Below are 21,490 nucleotides of genomic sequence, written 5' to 3' on the forward strand. Positions count from 1 at the left end.
GCAAAGTGATACAAATCCAATCTCATACTCTTGAATATTAAAGAACCGTGCTATACAAGAGTGCTGGGATCGCTCTGCAGGCGTTCCGATAAGATACGGACCAATTCCGTGAAAAGTCCCAACCACAGGAGTTCATTGCTTCTCTCTTCGCGACAACCAACCCTATTCTTGCTTTTCTCTCAAATTGCTTGATCAGATCTCGAAGGACGCATATTCATTTGAGAGAGGTTCTCAAGATACAGGTCTTGCATTGAAGGGGAGCAGTTGAGCAAAACACCAAAACCGCGAAGATGGTGGTATGCAGCTTTTTTCAGCAGGGTCGCTGCAAGTTCGGAGGTATGAGTCCCTCGAGCATAGAGAAATCAAGTCGCTAATGTATTTTCAGATCGCTGCAAGTTCGAGCATCCTGGAAAACCTACTGCTGGTCCATTGGGGAATCGATTCGGTGCCTTATCCGGAGGGTTTGGAGGTACGTTCAATTGAATTGTTTTGATTCAGCTCGGCTCAATCTGGAGAGCCCATTTATTAGATGTCTATTGTATCCTGAGATTACATGTTCGATCTCTATGTTCATTTGTTCCCCCCAAATCTCTTTCTCCTACTTCTACCCTCTTCCCCAATCTACTTCAAATCCCGAGGCGGACGAGATATTTCCCCGCGCAAAGCCATGATAGATCCCATGAATCACGCGCCCTTTCGGGCTAGCCTTTTTTCAAACCCTAACAGCAAGTTTACGACAGGTCAAACCCAGGCTCAACAAGCAGCCGAGTAAGTCATATTCCCAGCGCCTTGAGTGAATTCAAAACTGACAAAACACAGCGCTGCAGTGAAGCCAAGCGAGATCAAGTCAGACTTGACCGCAGGACAGGGACGCCCGGAATGGATTTTCTCCGCATACGCGCCTCACAAAGATGTTGCACGCCAGCTGTTCGGTGGTGCCCACCGCGAGCGCAGTATGGAAGAGATGCGCCTGCGCCATTATGAATTAGCAGCGGCTGGCAACCTGAACGAAGCGGTCCAAGAAGCCTCAGCTCTATGGCAAGAGTGTGTGCAGCAGATGGAGATCTCACTGAATGACCTGAATGGTGCGGTCAAATATGTCGTTGATGGCAGGAATGAACATCCCAATCGACTTGACATCATTGAGGGCAAGACCGAGACTAGTATGGGCCAAGCTCCAGCGCCATTTGGCCAACCCTCTCCATTTGGCCAGCAAAATGCCGCCCCTGCCCCTGCGCCTGGAGCATTCGGCGCTCCTTCTTCGACCTTTGGCCAGGCTTCGGGACTTGGTCAGGCAGCTGGGTTCGGTAGAGCTTCAGCACCGGCACAGCCCTCTGGCATGGGCCAGTCCACGGCCTTCGGACAGACTTCTGCCTTGGGTGGCTCCGCCTTCGGCCAAACCTCCACCCTGGGAGGACAGTCTGCCTTCAACAAAACACCGTTCGGCCAACCAGCCCCTTCTCAGCCGGGAATTAACCCGAGTCCATTCGGCAAGCCGTCAGTGCCAGGAAGTGCCGCCCCATTCGGTGCTCCATCTGGTGCTTCTCCCTTCACCCAGCTAGCTCAGAACCAGCCTGCTGCTGGTGGGTTTGGTCAGAGCGCTGGACAAGCTGCTCCTTCGCCGTTCGGTCAAGCCGCTGCACAACCTGGCCCGTCGCCATTTGGCCAGCCAGCTGCCAACCCGAGCCCATTCGGCCAACCATCAGCCCCAGTAGGTCCCTCACCATTTGGTCAGCCCTCTGCCCCAGCAGGCGCCTCACCATTCGCACAGCCCTCAGCCCCGGCAGCCGCCGCCCCATTCGGTGCTCCGCCCACCGCTTCTCCCTTCACACAAGTATCCCAGAACCAGCCTGCTGCCGGTGGGTTTGGCCAGCCTGCCGCACAACCTGCCCCGTCTCCCTTCGGCCAGCCTGCAGTCCAAGGCGTGCCTGTGCAGACTACCAACGCCGGCCCGCGTGCATACATCAAAATCGACAATCCTCAAGACCTCAACCCCCTTCCACAACTGGAGGGCGAAACTCGACATAATCCATCCACCAAACAGCTAGTGATGTGGAAGGGCCGTCCTGTGAAGTATATCAACGAGCACCCGTGCTACCTTCACCCACAAGACAACAAAACGTTTGTCCGAATCAGCTTCCCTAACGGCCCCCCTGATCCAGCTAGTCTGAAAGATGCACAAGGCAAGCCTGAGGAATATACCCCAGAAGTCACTGAGGCATATCAGTTTTTCCTTCAAAATGGTTACTTCAAGGACGGCAACATTCCTGCAGTACCTCCTAGGGAGGAGTGGCTCAGTTTCGACTTTTAAACCCCAAAGCCGAGCTAGCATTTATTTGTCTTTGTCTTCTTCTTTTCGTTTGTTATTTTACCACACGTCTCATGGATTGAGATGATGTGCATTTCGTTTTCACACACAAGGAACATGTTCCTAGGCGTGCGGAACAGGGGGAATGGCGCTTAGGAGCACAACAATACTCAATTTACGAATGTAGCAATTGCAAGTGCTTAATCTTCACCGTTAATGAGCCAATCTACGGTCAATGAGCCAATCTACGGTCTACAGACCATCCAAGAGCATGTTTTGTTTCAAGATGTTTCCATTTTTTATTTTTAAGATTTTCAGGTACGAACGGAATCCCCCGCAGCGCGAAACAAGTCATGCGGGCCAGAACCAGCTCCAAAGTCGCGCTGTGCACTCCAAATTGGCCAGTCCATGATCCCTCCCTGAGGCAAGCCCAGCCTAGCGCATTTATGCGGCAATGGTGACCTCAACCTCAACACCGGCCTCGATGTTGATGATGATCTGCTTGACGGTCTCGGTGGGGGCGAGGAGACTAAGATAGAATGTCAGCAACTGCATCTGCTAGGTGCTGCGGGGAAAAACTTACTCGATGAGACGCTTGTGGATGCGCATCTCGAACTTGTCCCAGGTCTTGGAACCCTCACCGTTGGGGGTCTTACGGGTGGAGATCTGGAGGGTCTTGGTGGGCAGACGAACGGGGCCCTTGACCTGGAGGGACTTGGAGCGAGCACGGTCGATCAGCTCCTGGCAGACCTTCTCGAGGGAGGCAACCTTGCGGGAGGTGAGGGTGATGCGGATCTTGTGGACCTTCTGTAGAGCGGAAGAGAAGCAATTAGTACATAGCTTCAATTGGCGAGGTCCATGGACACATTGCGCAAAGCGACAGCGACAGCGAGGTGCAATAGCGATTGTGCGACAGTGACCATTGGATCAGGGACAACGTACAGGGCCCTCGCCGAAATCCTTCTCGGGCTTCTGGAAAGACATCTTGAATATGTATGGACTGAAACGGGTTAGTAATTCGATTCGGGAATTTCAAGAGCAGGAAAAAAGGGAGCGCGCACAATTTAAAAGGCGATTGCCGTCAAGACCTGAACTACTAGGCTCGGTAAAGTGATGATGGCTGTTGAGGTTATGTGGATCGAGAATTCCACATCCAAAAAGTTCAGTGCGAAAGTCTTGGCGCTTCGGCTATCGCACGCTAAACTCCTTTAGGTCCCCTTTGATTGGTTGCTTATGTCATCACTCAAAGAGGCCATGAGACCGCCGAGTGATGGCAATTCGAGATGATAATCATGAGCTGACGGGTGGTTGCGCGTTTTTTCTTTTGTTCTTGCTTTTATCTCCTTTCGTATCCTTCCCACCTTCCCAGTCATAATCACTTTAGTTCGCCCCAATGGCGGAGTTCCCGCCGCTGGCTCCAGTGCCCTCCCCCGCAGTGCGGAGGACAATCCCATCAAATGACTGGGAAGCTTGTCTAGATGCATGGATGGCCCTGTTGGGGGTCCGCCTGAATGCATCGGATCAACAATTTAAGGTTGCAGCTGGTGAAGATACATCAATACCGCCATTCCTGGCATCTTACTATCAATACACAGCGGCAGGGGATTCCACTTTACAAAGTGGACCTAAAGCTCGACAGCTTCGGAAGTTCTGCTTTCTGGCGATAAGAAGATACATACTCGATCTCTCCAACCCACCAGACGGAATTCTGGACTGGAGACTTCTCGGAAATCTATGTTGCTGTTACCCTTCTAGCTCGGCATTAAAGACGTCATTATCAAGTGCCTGGGATCTGCACCAGGGCAAGATCACTTCCAGTATCGAGAGAGCAAAAGCCGTTGTGATTAAGAACCTCTCTTCCACAAACTCATCTTCAAATCCAGAAGTCATTTCTGACATCCGTCGTCTGACGATCCTTGCTTCAGTGTTGCCAGCATGTGGCCAGGTGCTGATGGCTGGCTCTGATTTCCTGGACACGATATCGGAAGCCTACCAGTCAAAAGGTGCCCGGGAGGAGTTTCGTAAGATTCTCGTTGCTAACATCTACGTCGGGCTCGTCTCCTTATTGAAGGAGCCCGTCAATTTGTCTTCGTTATTGGATCAGCTGTTCAGCCTGAAAGCCGCTGCTCGAGTGGGGGCACCAAAAATGAAGAAGGAAGCGACCCTACTCTCTGATCTCGTCTGCAGCTCGGACTTGCTTATTCGGCTGGAGAAGTATCTGAGCATTCACCCCCAGAAACGGGGACAAGACCTCCTTACCAGCTTGCGCACCTATCAAATGGAATCAAAGTCACTACACCATCGGTATCAAAGGCGCAAGAAGGTAGACAAAGGAAAAGAGGTGTCCTCGGACCCGATCGTTTCAGGAGAACTTCACGCACACAAGATGTCGCTTGTGACTCAAGTACAAGATCTCTTCCCCGATCTTGGCTCAGCATTCGTTGTACGACTACTGGACTTCTACAACGACAACCCTGAGACTATCGTCGCCCACCTCCTCGACGACTCACTTCCCCTAGAGCTCCAGAGTCTAGACCGATCCGAGCAACTGCCTCCCCCAGCAGAACCTCCCCATAGCCATCTCCCACCTCAGCCAACACCACCTGCCATGCCATCACCAGCGTTTAAGCCACTCCCAACCCGCAAAAATATATTCGACAAAGACGTGGACATCGCCGAACTAAGCCGCTCCGGCGAAGCGCAAGGCAAACTCCACTTCGGCCGCGTCGACGCAGACCAAACAGCCGACACAATCCTGGCAGACCACAGCAAGCACGCCGCAAATAAAGCAGCAATTCTCTCCGCACTAGCAACCTTCGACTCAGATGACGACGAGCGCGATGATACCTACGACACAGCCGACATAGGCGGCGCCATCGACGGAGCCACAGGTGGCGCAGACGGCGAAGCCGAAGCAGCCGAGCGGACCCGCCGCGCAGCAGATGTCGAAACAGTGCTCTTCCGAACATACAAGTCTAATCCAGGACTCTTCGCTCGCGATTCAGCGACCCGTCGCTCTCAGCCGCGCGCGTCGTTGAAGCGCGAGACCGAAATGACTGATGAGGCTATCGAGGGCTGGGCTGTCATGCTAACGCGTGATCCTAAGCGTCTCGCTAAACTCGAAGACCGGCTGGCTATGGACGCTGGCGGGTTGGCTGGTGCTGGGTCACTTAACCAGCCTGAGTTGCGTTCTACGTCTTACAGGAGGCCGCAGCCTCGTGAGGATGGGGAGGGTTCTGATGAGGGCGAGTCCTCTGGTCATGCTGGTTCGCGGGGTGGTAGAGGAGGCGGTGGACGTGGTGGACGAGGACGGGGTGGCGGCGGTCGTGGCCGTGGTGGCCGTGGTGGTGGTCCTCCGTCTGGCGGCCAGGGGCAGCCGGATAAGGATAGTGCGGCATCGCGACAAAGGAAGGAAGAGAATAAGGGTAGTCGGGCGAATCATAACCGTCGACAGCAGCACGCGAAGAAGATGGCGCGTGGCGGTGGGTTACCTGGCTAAGTATACGAAGAGATGAAGTTGGTTTATATGGATGCATTTCGGCATAAGAGATTTGGTCATTCTTTATCTTTGATATCTGATAGTGGCCATGGATGTAATTTACATAAAAATTCGTTGGACTTCTATAACAAGGGCCACAACGCATCAAAACAGAACGCATTCAAGTGATTCATTAATATACCTCAACACATATATAATGCGGTATAGGCAGTCGTGATAACATGGTTTACACAGGAAACTCGTACTTGGCCAGCAAGGAACTGACACTTCATATCAGTGGTGGTGATCGGAGAAGACGCCGCCCTCAGCAATAGACTTGCGGCACTCCTCCATGAGGCGGACCTGCTTCGCGACTTCACCAAGCCGGCTGATAACCTCCTTGTTACCATCATAGAACGTGAAGATGGCGTAGGGGATACCAGTATCACGGCAGAACTCTATTACGAACTTCTGCGTACGACGTAGGTTGTGGCGCGGGATCCGCGGGTAGAGATGGTGAATGGCTTGGAATTGCAAGCCGCCGTGGAAGAAATCCAGCCATGTTGGGCAGTCGACGTCCATAGTGGTACGGAGCATCTTCTGCGCGAAGGACTCGCCAACACCCAGGTCGGCGGTCGACATAGCGAAGTGGGATAAGGTAATTTGGACGTGTAGTGGGGAGGAGACGATGTGTGAGACGAGAAGGAAGATGATACGGCTGCTTGCATCGGGAAGCGTCTTGTACATCACACCGTAGCCAAACCAGGTCCAGAAGAAGACCTGTCCGACAAGCTCAAACCAAACATGCCACCAAGCGGGGCCCCTTCTAGGAGCTTGGCGCTTTAGCAGATACTCCCAACTCAAGGCGTAGAGATTGAAACGAGCCAGCATCATGATGGGGTAGTAGGAGTAATTCTGGAATTTGAGTAAGAATCGAGCCGGGGCGTCAAACGTCATGATTCGATCGTAATAGGTACTGCGGAGACTCGTGAGGAAGCGATGCGAGATAGCGAAGAATGGGATATGCTCGATATCCGGGTCATGCTCTGGCTCATTGGTCATGATATGGTGTACGTTGTGGCTTCGTTTCCACCACCCGAGACTCAATCCTCCCAGATAGTCTGCGATGAACATTCCGATGAGAGTATCCACATGGAAATTGTGTGTAATTCCCATATGACCAGCATCATGGGCGGTAAACACAAGCTGATGCCAGAAACAGCCGAGGAAGAATGCCGAGGTCGCCCACCATCCCATGCGGAGGAAGGTATAGGAAAGACCTGCAAAAAGTGTGTACCGACAGCATTCAACGAAGTAACAAGAGTAGTTGCAGTCGTAAAGTCCCTCGGCCTTGATGCGCTCGTGCAGTTCGCGATATTTCCGTTTGATCTCTTCCTGACTTGCGGTATCCAAGGATGGGTATTTGGCAGTGTCGAAGACGATTTCCTCCCGAGTTCTCGCATCCAAGAAGGCAGGCTTGGCCTGAGTTTGCTCGGTCGAAGCGGTTCCGGTCGGTTTCCGTTGACGAACTGTGGATTTCGAGTCGACCGCATCGAATATCGGCGAGGGAGGAACTGATCCGTCTTGACTGGAGCCACTGCAGATTTCTGGAGTTGTTGAATCCTCATCACTCGAGCACGCGTCTTCGGCATAGGCACGGAACTTGCCGCCCTGGATCGGGGGTAGGAAGTTGATCCATACTCCTTCAATTCGCCCAATCTGGTATGAGCGCATACGCTGGCGGGCTTCCTCGGAGTGTAGCCTGTACGAGACGGGTTTCAATTAGACTGATCAGAGGTTGTGGTGTTTGTCGTTCCAGAACATACGCGTTGATCTCATCTGTCGCATCCCTGCCCACCATGTGCTTGATTGGCTTCTCCCCTCCGGGGTGATATCTGATGAAAGGGTCTACCCTGAGGACACGGTCCTCGAAGATTATGACATGCTTTCCCTCCGCAATGAGGCCTTCGATATATCGTCGAGTCAAGAGGGTGTCCTTCCGGGACGGCCGGGATGCGGTCTTCTCCATGGTATGAGGTGCGGTGAGAGGGTGGATGTGGTGTAGGGTCCGATAACAACGCGGGATTACAATGACATTGCTGAGTGGTCGAACTAAACAACTCGAAAAATGCAAGATGCAAGATGCCAGATGCAAATAAACAAAAGAAACAAGAATGAAACTAAAAAAAGAGGCAGAACTTGAAACGTTGCAAGGGCTATGGGGCGGAGGTGGATAACAGCGGGGACTCGATCAGCCCGTGTGATTGTCCACCTTTCCCATTACCAACATACCTCCCAAGACATTTTGTACATTTTTGATATGGTGAATCTCGACTATAAATTGATCTTGATTAAATTATTCTAACTGTTCTATAGCAATCGATTTCCTCCTTGACTGAGCAATGGCTCCAATGGGACCAGGTCAATATGATTCATGTTTCATGTTGTGGCATGATCCCGCTGACTCGGAGACATAGGATCCTGCAACTCGCGTGGAAATAGAGCAACTGCGGGACTCTAATGCCACCGAGGAGTTGGAAAAGCGCCTTCAGAATCGTATGTCCTTTCCAAACACCTTTCTCGGTACGTATCTAATCTGTATACATCTAGGTATTGAGTTCGGAACAGCTGGTCTGCGAGGCCGCATGGCCGCGGGGTTCTCCTGCATGAACTCTTTGATCGTCATACAAGCCTCACAGGGGCTGGCCAAGTTCGTTCGAGACAAGCGCTCTGATATTGCTTCAAATGGTGTGGTCATTGGACACGATGCGCGTCACAATTCTGCGAAATTCGCTGCACTCGCTGCTAACGCTTTCATCGCGCAACGTATCCCTGTCTGGTTCTTCAACGAGGAAGGGCCAACACCGATAGTAGCGTTCGGTGTGAACTATTTCGGTGCTGCAGCAGGTATTATGGTGACGGCAAGCCACGTAGGTCTACCCTAAAGCTACTTCCAAGGTTTTATAGATGTATTAGCTAATCGGCTCGAAGAATCCACCCCAGGACAATGGTATGCTACCCATTTCTGATATCGTACAATAAACGCTAACTGTTTCATAGGCTACAAAGTGTAAGAACCCTGGACGAATATCATGGAGACTGCTGACAAGATCTGCTTCGTAGCTACTCGAGCAATGGCGCCCAGATCAATCGACCCGAGGATGGAGAAATAGCACAGTCGATCCAAGAGAACCTTGAGCCATGGCCGACAGCATGGGCTGAGCTACAGCCAGGCGAATTCCTGCGCGCGGACTCCTACCAGAAATTGCTGCCTCACTACAGCAGCCAAGTGGCAAAGTTCACGGTACGTTGTAGGCTATTTTACAAGGAGCTCAATCTAACGAGTTCACTTCAGAAATCCACGGTGACCGACTGGCAACCTCCAAGACCGTTCGCTTATACACCTCTGCACGGCGTGGGAGGGTTGATTCTTCCAACTCTGTGCCGCTCACTTGGAATCAACGAATTCTCTTCCGTTGCTGCCCAAGAAAAGCCTGATCCCGACTTCCCCACTGTGAAGTTTCCCAACCCGGAGGAGGCTGGAGCTTTGGATCTTGCTATCGAGACTGCCGACCAAGAAGGAAAGACCTTGATCATCGCAAATGACCCCGACGCCGACCGCTTCGCCGTAGCGGAGAAAGTAGAGTAAGCTTTATTTTCTGACTGCTGAGGATTGAGCTCGACTAATGTGTTTTCCAGTGGGAAATGGCATACTTTGACTGGAAACCACGTCGGTGTACTTCTGGCGTCCCATATCTTGGATTCGTTCGATGCTAGCAAAGATTGGTCCCACATCGCGGTGTTGACTACAACAGTCTCGAGTGGGATGCTCGGAAAGATGGCAGCTGCAAAGGGAATTCACTTTGCAGAGACCCTAACAGGGTTCAAGTGGATGGCTAATGTTGCCCGGGACTTGGAAAAAGAAGGAAAGACAGTTCATTTTGCATACGAGGAAGCACTGGGATACATGTTCCCATCTGTGTGTTATGACAAAGACGGCATTACAGCAGCAACAGTCTTCCTTGCAGCGGAGGCGAAATGGAGAACGCAGGGATTGACTGCATATGCCAAGCTGCAGCAACTGTTTGGCGAATTCGGCCATCACGAGACCTTGAATAACTATTTCCGATCGCCAAATCCCCAGCTGACCGCATCATTGTTCCAGGGCATTCGAGGCAGTTCAGGTCTCGCAAATATGAAATTTGGTCCCTTCAAGATTTTGCGATGGAGAGATTTAACCGAGGGCTACGACTCTAGTACCCCTGATAACAAGCCGGACCTACCTCAAGATCCAACAAGCCAGATGATTACGCTGTGGCTGGATGGTGGGGTTTGCTTCACATTCCGAGGCTCGGGGACAGAGCCCAAGGTCAAATGTAAGTTTGCCCAGTCTCTTTCGGGTGAATAGGTTACTGACATATGGATACAGTTTATATCGAGAGCTGTGGAGACTCTCGCGAAGATGCCGTTAAAGCAGTCTGCGATGCATTCCTAACTATCCGGGAAGAATGGGTACAGCGCTTTACACCTTCGATGACATACAGCAAGCAGCTTTCTACATCATCTGGTAACATTCTGAACGTTGAATGAAGACGCGCATTGGATCGAGGTAGGAATTTGTGTTTAAAGTAGCTCCGCCATAAGTTATTGAAATATCACATATTACACCTGGAAAAGGCGTCTGTCTGACTTGTAGCAATTGTACTTTTCGTAATATACTCAGTGTGGTGCCAATTATGTTCATCTTCTGGCTACAAGACCGAGTAGGCCCGGAGACATTCAGAAAAGACACCCGAAAGAGACCTCCACCAAGACATTGTGATGTAATAATATTGATGATCTTCAATAGAGCGCCCCTAATATGATCTTGACAAAATCGATCGGCTTATTAGAGTCCTACATCACAACAGAGGCGGGAATGCTATTGTTCAATTGAATACAGCAGACTCTGAACTTCTATAACGGTTCGGCTACATAATACTTCTCCAGTTTGATAGTATACAAAATCTAGAGCTGAGCCACTCGTTCCTCGGAGACGGAATGGAGAGACCTGGCTCTCAGCAGCCTCGGAATCCTACTCTGGGTACTTGAGTGCTCGCCCTCGTTCGAGTTCTCTGGGACCCCCCACAATTATGAGGTGCCATCCTCTCTTTCCACACCCTGAGCTCATTTCCTAGATCTTCTTGCATCCGCCGGATCTCTCTCAAAGGTCGGGGGACTTTGGTCGATCATCTTGACCACCGGGTTCTCATCTTTCTGTTTCTTTTTTCTGTCACTGCGGCACGTCTTATAAAGACATTTGTAGGCAGACTTTGTTGTGCCTGTTTCGCAAAGGTCTAACATCATGGTCCTGATGATGGCGGAGACAAGATTCCACAATTTTTCCATGGCCTCAAATGGTGTGAGAGCAAATTGGCCGGGGCGGTGGGCAGACACCGTTGTAGACATGGCTAGTGTCGCTGGAACGCTCAAATAGTCCTTGTGTGAGTAAACAACCAGAAAAAGATACACCACTGATGGTAAGGGGCATATCAGTGTCGGGGGGAAACTTGGCCTAAATAGTATTTTGTCTGGCGTTGTGTTGGCAAAAGAAAAGCCAGTCACAGGGCGTTTGACACAGCTCTTTCTGAACAAGAACGCTCCACGAGGATAAGGTGAACTCATTTTTCTTAGAATTAGATAATTCACCATGTTGACATCATTGGCTTTCTGATAAGTTGGATTTCCTCTGATGGATGTAGTTGTTCAATGGGTTGAAGTGGGTGAGGTTACTAGGATTATTGAAACTACCTAGGTACGGATCAACACTGCACATATTCGCACCTTCCTTGATAGTCACCTGTTTTACTTATGATCCTCCATGGCATCATCGCCTCTCTTCTGATATTACATACTCTAATCATCCCCTAATACTTCCTTCAGGTTCCATTCGCGTTTCTCTCGCATTTGTCTGGTTTCACTTTCACCTCTCTGTCATAATAGTACTTGTGAAATATCCGAATATGTTCTGTATTACATTGACATCTCTATCTACAAGTGCATTCAGCCGTATATGTGAGCTCTGTCTATCCTTGATGACGTAGCACTTCAATAAGCTCCATGGTGTTAAACCTATTTGGGACTATATCTATGTATGCTTTCCGTACTTTGATCGGATCTAGTTCCTTCCCAATAGCATCTGCACCTGTTTCTTCAAAATATCACTTGGCAGTTACTTCTGCTTCGCTGCATTATCTTTCTATCTACATTTTGATCTTAGCCTTGATTGACCCTTGCTGTTATCATGGCAAGACTCCGGCAACTTCGTGCGAAATATCTCTCCTGGCCTCGCGGAAGAGACCAGATCTTTACCCTCGAGCCCCTTCATCTCACATTTCCCCACCTACAAATTCGGAGACCAGATACCCTAAGCGGTCTTGCTGCAGAGTTACTGCTATCAATAGCGGACTTCCTCCCGTCGGAAGATATCTACTGTCTTTCGCTTTGCAACCGTCGACTTTTCGCAACATTTGAGAGCTGGAGGAGACGTGAGAAACTTGAGAAGAAAATCCGGCTATCCTTTCTAAACAGACTTGAACGGGATAGCCCAGAGTACTTCACGTGTTACGCCTGCTGTGTTCTCCACAAATATGACAACGGGGCAAAGAGCTTTGGTTTATCAGGGCCGGTCGTTCAACAAATAGGCCTGCGCCGTTTCCCCTGTATGCGAACGCGAAACGGACAGTTTATTCCAGAGTTTATAATGTCTGTGTATATTAGATACCCCAAGTCCTACGTTGAAAATGAGTTTTGTTTCATTCATCTTCAACTTGCCATGAGACGGTACCACTACGGTCCTCAATATGGTATTCACCCATCCGTACTATATTTCACCGGAGTTACTGTTCACATTATGTCGACTGCCCTACATTCTTTCGAGGCACAGATATGCATCGATTTACGATCCCCAGTGTTATGTTTACGGATCCAGGACATCATGTCAAGTGAGACACTTAAGAGCCGACCAGCTAGTATCCGACAAGGACAAACGAGTTCCTCCACAAATTTATCAAATTTGCGCGCACATAGGATACGACGAATTACTAACTTCGATTAAGGAGTTTATCAGTATTTATCGCAGGAGGAGAACTCTGCCACTTTTGCGGACGACATGTGACCACTGCAACACCGAATACCAGCTGGAGCTGCGTGAATACGGGAAAGATGATCTCGCTTATATTATGACTAGGTGGATTAATCTGGGGCCGGGACGAAGCCCGGATGATCCCCAATGGAAGATCCATTCGCTTGGATCACAAGATGTTCCTTTCATCCTAGGTCTTGAACATATGCTTTCGAGCCCTCGAGTTCTTTTTGAAGCTTCTGCCACTACGTCGCTCGACATATTATCCACTCAGAACCTGCACTATCTAACTGATCGAAACTATCGAAGTGTGATGACGTAACTCCATGACTCTCCGCCTTCCTGGGGCCTATGGAATGAACTAGTTTGAGGATACATGATGTTATTTGTATTAGTACCAACTCTTGCGTATGTAAAATTCAGTTTTTGATGTGACTCTCCGAGACAAGACGCATGTAGCAAACACTGTAATGCACGCCCGTAACCTGCCGGTGATTCGAGAATATCAGCCAAATCCCAAAAGCAGACTACAGCATCAAACAAAGCTACCAAACTACAACTGTGACAAAAACAAAATTCACACTTCAGACCTCAAAATTGGAACTGGTCAACCTCACCCAAAAGCCACAACTGTATTTCCAGGAGTGCAGCGAGATCATTCATCGGCAACGCCACCTTAGCCCTCTCATAATGCCACCCATGCGTGCGTTTAACCAGACTCAAATCGTGGCCATGAGGCCGAGTGGAGTCAAAATCGATAATGACAGGGGTGTCACCTTGAAACATGATGTTGCACGGGTTGATGTCATTGTGGACGATACCCAACCCATGCAGATGTTTCAGGCCCCGTGCAATTCCCTCCACCCAGCGGTTGACCTCATCTCGGTCTGCCTGGTGCCTCTCGTATGCAAAGTCTATCTTATTACGTCTGGCAGAGTTCACTCTGACCATAAGTGTTTCATCATACTTTGTGAAATAGATTCCTCTGATTGAGCCATCGTCGACGACGGCACAACCGTGGTATTGGGCAATATTAGGATGCGGATTTTTCTTCAGCAGTTCGCAGGTTTTGATTTCTTCAATCCAGGTTTCTCGGATCAGGGCGGGGTATTGGGGACTGTAGGGCGAAAGGCTTGGTTTTTTCAGATACCAGGTTGGACAATCTGAGGATCTTTCTGCCTTGATGAATTTGTTCGAGAACTCCGGGAAAATGAGAGCCCCTTGGATTTTGTTGGTGCTGAACAAGTCGCCAAACTGGATCTCTTCTTTCGATGTATATCGCTTTCGGGAGTATGCTCTGTAGATTGAGCCGGACATTTCGTAGACTATGATGGTCTTTTGGAATGTGAAGCCATCTGCGTGACGTCCAAAGTCTTCGGAATATTCGAGAACGTACATTGTGAAGGGGGCCGCACATCAAGCAGGAGAGAAAAAAAGAAAAGGCAAGGCGAGCTCAGAGGTAACTGGTAGGGGAGTTAAACGGTTGAAGGATCATACGATGAAGCGGGTGCCCGCCTAGTCACGTTTAAAAGTATTTCACGGCTGTTTGTACTTCCTCGTCACTCAAGGCTTGTGTGAGGGAAACTAGTGAGATTAGAGGCCAGAAGGGGAAACCGAATTGGGAGCCCGCCTTCATGGCCGAATATATCTCTCGGTCTTGGGCGTGTTCCTTATTCTCTTTATTCACACATCATGCATCATCACCATATGTATCGACAGACCAAAGCGAGAGGGGATATCCTTCCCTCACAATACCACCGAACGGCTATGCGACAAGTTGAATAGAGCTACTGTTATGACCATCATCCCCAGTGTCACGCCGAGCAAGCCATGCCCTGCTCAAGGAACAGCTCCCAGGGGCACCAACTTCCAACCATCAGCGAGACAATTCATTGTTATTTTTGTCCTCTCTTTCGAAGCCAGTATCCCTGGGTCAAAATGTAAGATTGGACTTTTATTTGGCTTGCGTCGGTATTTCTTCACGACTGAACGAATTGCAGGAACAACGTCGAATCCGACCCCCGTCTCCAACACCACAAAATCTGCTGTCATAATCGACATGAAAGCCAATGCGCTCATCTCCAGCCCCGAGCTCGATCTCCTGAATCGAGTGAAGACGAAGAGCACCATTACTACACTGGGCATTACCATGCTCAAGGCATCCACTCCAATGAGCGACAACGCGATCAACCCACGGTAAACTACTTCCACCCAAAAAGCTCAAACGACATGGTTGATCGCGTCCACCGTCACGCTGCACCACCCGAACGAGGTACCTTTGTTCGTGCTACCGTGTGTAAGTCACATGAGGACGGGTGCGGTAGCAAAATAAAAGCCGTTAGATTCGAGGAGGATGAGAGTATGCCCGAACATGCCGAGACTCACGATTCAAATTGTCCTATACATCATACTCCCTCCCCCGTGGAGGACCGGCATAATTCTAATTGCAATTCCAGGCGACACCAGTCCCAATCTCGAGAATCGAGAACTTACAGGTGGGTATGGGGCCCTCCGTTACCCATGATGGCGTCTCGACGTGGAAAGATATATTATGCAGAGAACTATTGAGAGTCGTTATACAATCATCCAATGCGCATTAGGCAAATAAAAATTTTGTACTGATTCGATTGATCAAAAGATGGCAATAATTTTAGCTTCCTCCATTCTCGTACCTACTCTCATGGTGTCGCTATGTATCTCATGGCTGCAACCAACGTAGAACTATCCATTTAATACTTTCGCAGGATGGTGGGAATTTTAGTCGGTAATTTTGCTGGTCGAGACTTCCTCCTTTTTGGATCGCCTGGTCCAAGGTCGTACTTTTGTTTGATTCGAGAAAGAAGAAACGAAAAGAAGGAAAAGTTGGTGAATCAGCTCCGGACCTTGTTATGTCCTCCCCTAGCTTGTTGGATTTTCAGAGCCGAATTCCAGCTTCTCCACCTGTGTAGGCATTATTGAATCGAATGGGGCTTGGTTGTACGCCTTGAACGCCGACATAGGTACGTATGGCTCCATGAACTTCCATGCGGGGATCCCTGCACACAGGGGCTAAGGCGGCTAGGTCTAAAGAACTCAGCCTCAATCGTCCGCAGACCAACAGATAGAAGTCCCCGAAAGGTTCGAATAAACATGCAAGATTCCCACACAGCCTTAAATTAAAAGGTGTGACGGCGAGGCGGTCGGGTAAGGCTGACATGAGAGGATGGGATAACGCCACAATAAACTAGTAGAGCGCGAATGCGCAGGAAGCCCTCAGGCAGCAATGCTGGTGATAGCATGGCATGCGGGGTCTGCCAGCTCACAATTGCATACAAAGCTGATTGCCACCCACCCTACTCATAAATATGTTACCTCGCTCTGAAACCATTTACCATTCGACTAGCCATGGAACGCTGCGACTTGTGTGATCGATTTTTCGGTGACCGACAGGCACTTCAACAGCATATTCGAGATGTTCCGGCACACACTTTGACATTTCCATTCGAACCTTGCAATCGGACTTTTGTCACTCACAGCGCCCTTGATCAGCATACTCGAGACTCGCCTGTTCATACCACCACATACAACTGTGGGCCTTGTAACAGGTCTTTTGGTAGCCAAAGTGCCTTGGACCAACATGCTCAAAATTCACCAGCACATGCGGCATCATTTCGCTGTGAGCTTTGTGACAGAAGCTTTGGCAGTCAAATTGCCCTTGATGATCATATCCAGGACTCGCCTGCGCATACCATCACACATGAGTGTGAACCTTGTAACAGGTCTTTTGGTAGCCAAAGTGCCTTGGATCAACATGTTCAAAATTCACCAGCGCATGCGGGATCATTTCGCTGCGAGCTTTGTGATAGAAGGTTTGGCAGTCCAATTGCCCTTAATGATCACGTCAAGGACTCTCCTGCACATACTATCACACATAAGTGTGAGCCTTGTGGCAGGACCTTTGGCAGTCAAAGTGCTTTAGATCAACATGTTCAAAACTCACCAGCACATGCAGCATCGTCTAGCTGTGAGCTTCGCGACAGAAGCTCTGGCAGCCAAACTGCCCTTGATGATCACGTCCGGGACTCGCCTGCACATACCATCACACATGAGTGTGAACCTTGTAACAGGTCCTTTGGCAGTCAAAGTGCTTTAGATCAACATGTTCAAAACTCGCCAGCACATGCCGTTTCATTCCACTGTGAACTTGGTGACAGAGGTTTTGGCAGTCAGATTGCCCTTGATAATCATGTCCAGGACTCGCCTGCACATACCAGCACACATGAGTGTGAACCTTGTAACCGAACATTTGGCAGCAAAGAAGCCTTGGATCAACACATCCAATATTCAAAAGCACATATCGCGCCACCCAGCACACCGTTGGACGAGTTCTTCCAATCCTTCGCAGGCTTCAGTTACAATCCAAAACTACCTCCATCGGAATCATATGCCCAGCTTAAGAGGTTCTATCGCTGGAGACAATACGATCCAGAGGATAAAGAAGCCTGGGGAGAGTATCAATCCTCTTTAGAAGCGGAGGTGAAGATGTGGTTTGGAGCAGAGGATGACCTTGGCGCCTGGCATTCTCTTTGTCGCGCTATCGGAATCGAGCCTTTGCCTGTAACCTGTAAGCAGGCTGTGAATGTAAGTACTTGTCCCCAGTCTAGGATTATGCATATGTTTTTAGGATCTTAGATGGGGATCTAGCAGTGCTTGTCCGCGAAATTGGCTAATAAGGTGACCCAGGCTGTCCGAGGCGTGTTCGTCAATATCGTTGATTTGATCGCCTGGGCTCGAAGTGGAAGCACGAACAATCGAGTGCAAAGGTTTTCTAGCCTAGAAAAGCTACGGAAATATACCAAGAAAACGAACAAGATCTTCCAGAATAACCTTGATGAGGGGGATGATGATGGGAACGTTGTCCTTCGGCATCTGCTCCGATTCATTTTTCGGGCAACGCCGAGTGAGCTCCGTCGGTATGGCCATTGAAAACTTGCAGAAGGAGAATATTTGGTCAAATGGTCAGTGCACTTTATCTGTAGATGGGAGGTTATCTGGGTGTATGAGAGTTTGAAGCTCCGGGGGCCAAAGGATATCTTTCACCTCAAATGAATGCATATTGCGAACTTCCCCGTTACAATAAAAATGTTCAGAACTAAACCCAGAGGCGTATCTCTTCCGGACTGTCCGATACGGGGGTAGCAAAGGAAGTGATATTTACAGCGAGTTCCCTGTTATAACGTGGGAAAAACCAAACAGAGAACGATAATTGCGTAGAAGACTGGCGAGAGAGACCTGGAGTTATGTGAACATGTAACTACTCTTTCATCCTTTTAACTCTTGCTTCCACGTTGTCATTTACTCGACCACGACCTAGAGTTCCCCGTCCCTTTTGGCAGCATCTTGGGACGGCTAGGACTCTTTCAGATGAACTCGGCCGGATCTACCGGAAATGGCATGTGTCTATTCGCATAAGCTCCACCATCATCCTCAATCTCGATGATCTTGATCTGCAGCACCTCTGGGTCGATATAATTGGCTGGTACTAGGTGATCGAATGTCACTCCGTAATAATCAATCTCTCTGGTCGAGGAAAATGATGTTAGTCATAACACCCTTTCTTATAGGAGATTGAATAAGTTCATTCTGTTATCCACGTATATAGACCTTTCTGTGCTTGGAGGAGGCTTAGTGGGCACTTATTTATCGCCAACGCCGCTCGGTAGGCAACCCTCCAAGGTTGAAACCTGAGAGCCTCATAGTACCCCGCACCATAAATACCACACACCAACTTGCCTTCACACTGAAATTTAAAGTGCTCCAACTATTTCACTATATTGCCTTTGACTTGCTGGTGTTCCAAGATGAGTCATGCTGAACATCACCCCGAACGTGACACCGAGGAGAACGAACCCATCAACTTCGAATGGACTCCTGAACTTGTGAAGATTGGAACCTCTCGTGATGACATACACCCCCCTCGATTGGTCCCCACAAATTTCACGAGAAGGGCTACCAGGACTGCACGTACCGGCCTGGTAAGATCTTGCCAGACCCTGCTGATACCCGGGAGTGTCTGAGATGGGTCGGATTATCCGATAAGAAAACCATTGAGGTTGAACGGAAGTTCAACGAACTGTATCCAGATTTTCAAGCACCTAGCTGTGAATATGACAATAAAGTTTCTAACAAGGGGTTCAGCGATATTACCTTCCCTTTGATTGAAGGAATGGTGGATTTGTTTATGGAAGGAGTCTGTGATTATTCGAGGAACTATGGTTTACTATCAAGAGCCCACATAGCGCTATCGACGAGACCATTATCCCATTTTGGATGGAGCTTAAGGAATTTGTGAGAACGAAGTTGTTATACGAGGGAAAGCCATGGTCGAATTATGGAAGATGGGTGGTCCGTGAAGGAGAAACCCTAGATCAAGCAAAAGCGAGAGTGGATGACCGAGAACGTCAGAGGCTGAAGGAGGAAGCGATAAAGGAACATAAAGCAATGTTGGAACTTCAGCAACAACGGAGGGATAGAGAGGAAGCGGAAGATATAGCAAGATGGACAGAGGAAGACAGAGTGGAGGCGGAGATGCTTAAGCAACAAAGCAGCAACCCTGTGGAGCAGAAGGATGAGGAATGAATGGAGTGAATTAATTTTTGACTTTGAGACGGACCATGTTAAGATGCACAGATACCGCATAGTATGAACTGAATTACCACCCCTATATACCTAATGTAGCGCTTAATACAGAATCAGAAGCAATATCTTTGAAACCGTTTCATGTTCATTGATAATTGGTGCAGTCATGTGTCAAATTGATTGACATTGACCAAGCGCCGACTTTCCGATGATATGTCGTATCCAGTACACATAGCTCGATTCCATCATCTCCCTGTCGGTAGTACCATCATAAATCTCAATTATCTCCGATAACGGTGGATAAACAGTAGTAGGCGACATTGCATCAAAATCTGCAGCAAAGGTTGTTTCATTGGCCATCGCTGGATTGGAATTTGAGCTTTGGAAACACCAAGTTATCGATCGAGCCTAAATGTTGTTTCGAGGGAAGCTATATCACTGTCGCAAGGTTGGTGCCGTGTAATGGAAATCATTCAATGTTTGAATATCGTTGGATGAAGTATGTTTCCGACCCAAGAACGGTAGCGAGAGAGATCAGCAGAAATTAAGTCACCGTTACGCTGGAAAACTCGAAGAAGCAAGATGATACGTATATAGTATTTCTGTCCATGGTGCACCATATGAACGATGATACAGATCAAGAGGTAGTAAGTGACAGAGAATAGAAAAGAGAAGAGTAGAGCGGGGTGTGATTCTTGGGTGAAGGGGGTCATGGGGCTGAAAGTCAGTCGCAACAAGGCGGCTATGCACATGTACACTTGGCACCCTGAGCAAACACCCGTGAACCCCCGTATATTACTCATATATAACATACCGTACGAAGTAAGCTGCAATTTAACACGGGGTGTACGTGGCCTTCCCAAAAAGACACATATAATGAAGCATGGCTTGAAATAGCCTTGTGATTTCTTTAAGCACCAAATTCCAGTAAAACTTTCATATTATGCTGGTACGGAGTAGTGAGAGTGTATGTACATATGTATTCAGGTTACCGGAATGTTTCATAATCACTAACTCAAGATCGCCCGGCGAATCGCCTACCTGTGCCACACCGCACCGAATGAAGCGCCGGCAATCGTGCCCAGCTGGACCCAAAAACACTGTCTTCTAGCAATGCGTTTAACACCTTGAACGGAGCAGAAAGATATTTTGAAAGAGGAGCTTTTTAAGTAAAAGGGTTTCACGTACTGCCGCCGGTCATCCTCACTCTGCGCTTCCGATAAAGATTTTTTAAGAGCAAAGATAGTCTCCCGCAAAAATCGAAAAATGAGCATTGAGAAAAGAAAGACTATAACCAAAGCCACACAAACAATCGCAAATGTAGCAAATCCATGACAGTTATAGGCAAACACCGACCATGACCTATCATCAAGTGGTTGGCCAACTGCTAATGCCACTTGGATTGCAGAGAGCAAAACACTCAAGACTGCAAGAATGAAGAGTAAAGGTCCGAAGAAACGCGCAAAGTATGCACTATAGTACCCATGTACATTATGGTATGTAAAATGTCCCAGACAAAATGTGACCCAGAAATTCAGACGCGAAAGACGCAGTTCCCCGAATTGATAACGTGAAGACACAGAATCATTGGGTATATCCTTAATCGATAGAAAGGTATTGGAGATGCTCTATTACCTCGCCGTATGGGCTGATATAGATTTGACCATTAGCCTCGGGACAAGTCGCGCTGCAGCGGCCAGTTGTCATACTAGGCTGCTTGGTGGCCGGAGGAGCAGCATAGAACTGGATTTCGTGGGAGGTTGTTTGGAAAGATCCGTAGTCAAGGAGATTGCAGCAGAGGGTGAAGGGCTCGAACTAGATACTGGAAACCGTCAAACAAACAGTACACATGGCTGAAAGAAAAGAAGGTTGACGTGGGAGAGAAGTTTTGCCGCAGAACCAGTGAAATTAAACTTTCTTAGTTAACATGCGATTACTAACTAGACATCAAGTTACTCTTCTA

General features: G+C 48.9%; 11 protein-coding genes across 11 annotated transcripts; 6 read left to right on the forward strand and 5 right to left on the reverse strand.

Moving 5' to 3' along the window:
- Positions 1–290: 290 nt before the first annotated feature.
- On the forward strand, positions 291–2,311 carry N7455_008167 (FG-nucleoporin nup42; the record flags this gene model as incomplete). Its single annotated transcript, XM_040962441.2, has 4 exons — positions 291–336; positions 386–469; positions 741–768; positions 820–2,311. The coding sequence occupies 4 exons, from the start codon at positions 291–293 to the stop codon at positions 2,309–2,311; spliced, it is 1,650 nt and encodes a 549-aa protein (XP_040807115.2).
- A 269-nt stretch (positions 2,312–2,580) lies between these two features.
- On the reverse strand, positions 2,581–3,454 carry S10a (40S ribosomal protein uS10). The gene is made up of 4 exons (XM_040962443.2): positions 3,370–3,454; positions 3,251–3,308; positions 2,892–3,115; positions 2,581–2,837 (listed from the first exon to the last, which is right to left on the reverse strand). Exons 2-4 carry the CDS (start codon positions 3,290–3,292, stop codon positions 2,753–2,755), a joined length of 351 nt encoding a protein of 116 aa, XP_040807109.1. The 5' UTR covers positions 3,293–3,308; positions 3,370–3,454; the 3' UTR covers positions 2,581–2,752.
- Positions 3,455–3,701: 247 nt separating this feature from the next.
- Positions 3,702–5,807, forward strand: N7455_008169 (ASCC2 family CUE domain-containing protein; the record flags this gene model as incomplete). The annotated part of the gene is made up of 1 exon (XM_040962446.2): positions 3,702–5,807. One exon carries the CDS (start codon positions 3,702–3,704, stop codon positions 5,805–5,807), a length of 2,106 nt encoding a protein of 701 aa, XP_040807108.2.
- Positions 5,808–6,080: 273 nt separating this feature from the next.
- Positions 6,081–7,815, reverse strand: N7455_008170 (fatty acid desaturase; the record flags this gene model as incomplete). Its single annotated transcript, XM_040962447.2, has 2 exons — positions 6,081–7,548; positions 7,613–7,815. 2 exons carry the CDS (start codon positions 7,813–7,815, stop codon positions 6,081–6,083), a joined length of 1,671 nt encoding a protein of 556 aa, XP_040807114.1.
- Positions 7,816–7,936: 121 nt separating this feature from the next.
- N7455_008171 (phosphoribomutase PRM15) lies at positions 7,937–10,459 on the forward strand. The gene is made up of 9 exons (XM_065605819.1): positions 7,937–8,109; positions 8,163–8,207; positions 8,264–8,342; positions 8,397–8,716; positions 8,778–8,796; positions 8,897–9,090; positions 9,142–9,431; positions 9,486–10,162; positions 10,216–10,459. The coding sequence occupies exons 1-9, from the start codon at positions 8,005–8,007 to the stop codon at positions 10,374–10,376; spliced, it is 1,890 nt and encodes a 629-aa protein (XP_065460768.1). The 5' UTR covers positions 7,937–8,004; the 3' UTR covers positions 10,377–10,459.
- A 493-nt stretch (positions 10,460–10,952) lies between these two features.
- N7455_008172 (uncharacterized protein) lies at positions 10,953–11,234 on the reverse strand (the record flags this gene model as incomplete). Its single annotated transcript, XM_065605820.1, has 1 exon — positions 10,953–11,234. The coding sequence occupies one exon, from the start codon at positions 11,232–11,234 to the stop codon at positions 10,953–10,955; it is 282 nt and encodes a 93-aa protein (XP_065460769.1).
- Positions 11,235–13,500: 2,266 nt separating this feature from the next.
- N7455_008173 (uncharacterized protein) lies at positions 13,501–14,307 on the reverse strand (the record flags this gene model as incomplete). Its single annotated transcript, XM_065605821.1, has 1 exon — positions 13,501–14,307. One exon carries the CDS (start codon positions 14,305–14,307, stop codon positions 13,501–13,503), a length of 807 nt encoding a protein of 268 aa, XP_065460770.1.
- Positions 14,308–14,704: 397 nt separating this feature from the next.
- On the forward strand, positions 14,705–15,109 carry N7455_008174 (uncharacterized protein; the record flags this gene model as incomplete). Its single annotated transcript, XM_065605822.1, has 1 exon — positions 14,705–15,109. One exon carries the CDS (start codon positions 14,705–14,707, stop codon positions 15,107–15,109), a length of 405 nt encoding a protein of 134 aa, XP_065460771.1.
- Positions 15,110–15,138: 29 nt separating this feature from the next.
- On the forward strand, positions 15,139–15,433 carry N7455_008175 (uncharacterized protein; the record flags this gene model as incomplete). Its single annotated transcript, XM_065605823.1, has 2 exons — positions 15,139–15,268; positions 15,366–15,433. The coding sequence occupies 2 exons, from the start codon at positions 15,139–15,141 to the stop codon at positions 15,431–15,433; spliced, it is 198 nt and encodes a 65-aa protein (XP_065460772.1).
- Positions 15,434–16,894: 1,461 nt separating this feature from the next.
- N7455_008176 (C2H2-type zinc finger protein) lies at positions 16,895–17,997 on the forward strand (the record flags this gene model as incomplete). Its single annotated transcript, XM_065605824.1, has 4 exons — positions 16,895–16,962; positions 17,016–17,529; positions 17,632–17,861; positions 17,928–17,997. The coding sequence occupies 4 exons, from the start codon at positions 16,895–16,897 to the stop codon at positions 17,995–17,997; spliced, it is 882 nt and encodes a 293-aa protein (XP_065460773.1).
- Positions 17,998–21,126: 3,129 nt separating this feature from the next.
- On the reverse strand, positions 21,127–21,378 carry N7455_008177 (uncharacterized protein; the record flags this gene model as incomplete). Its single annotated transcript, XM_065605825.1, has 2 exons — positions 21,127–21,342; positions 21,370–21,378. The coding sequence occupies 2 exons, from the start codon at positions 21,376–21,378 to the stop codon at positions 21,127–21,129; spliced, it is 225 nt and encodes a 74-aa protein (XP_065460774.1).
- Positions 21,379–21,490: the final 112 nt, after the last annotated feature.

Source organism: Penicillium solitum, assembly GCF_028829755.1.
Source record: "Penicillium solitum strain IBT 25940 chromosome Unknown utg000005l_segment0_segment0, whole genome shotgun sequence".
Taxonomy (NCBI): Eukaryota; Fungi; Ascomycota; class Eurotiomycetes; order Eurotiales; family Aspergillaceae; genus Penicillium; species Penicillium solitum.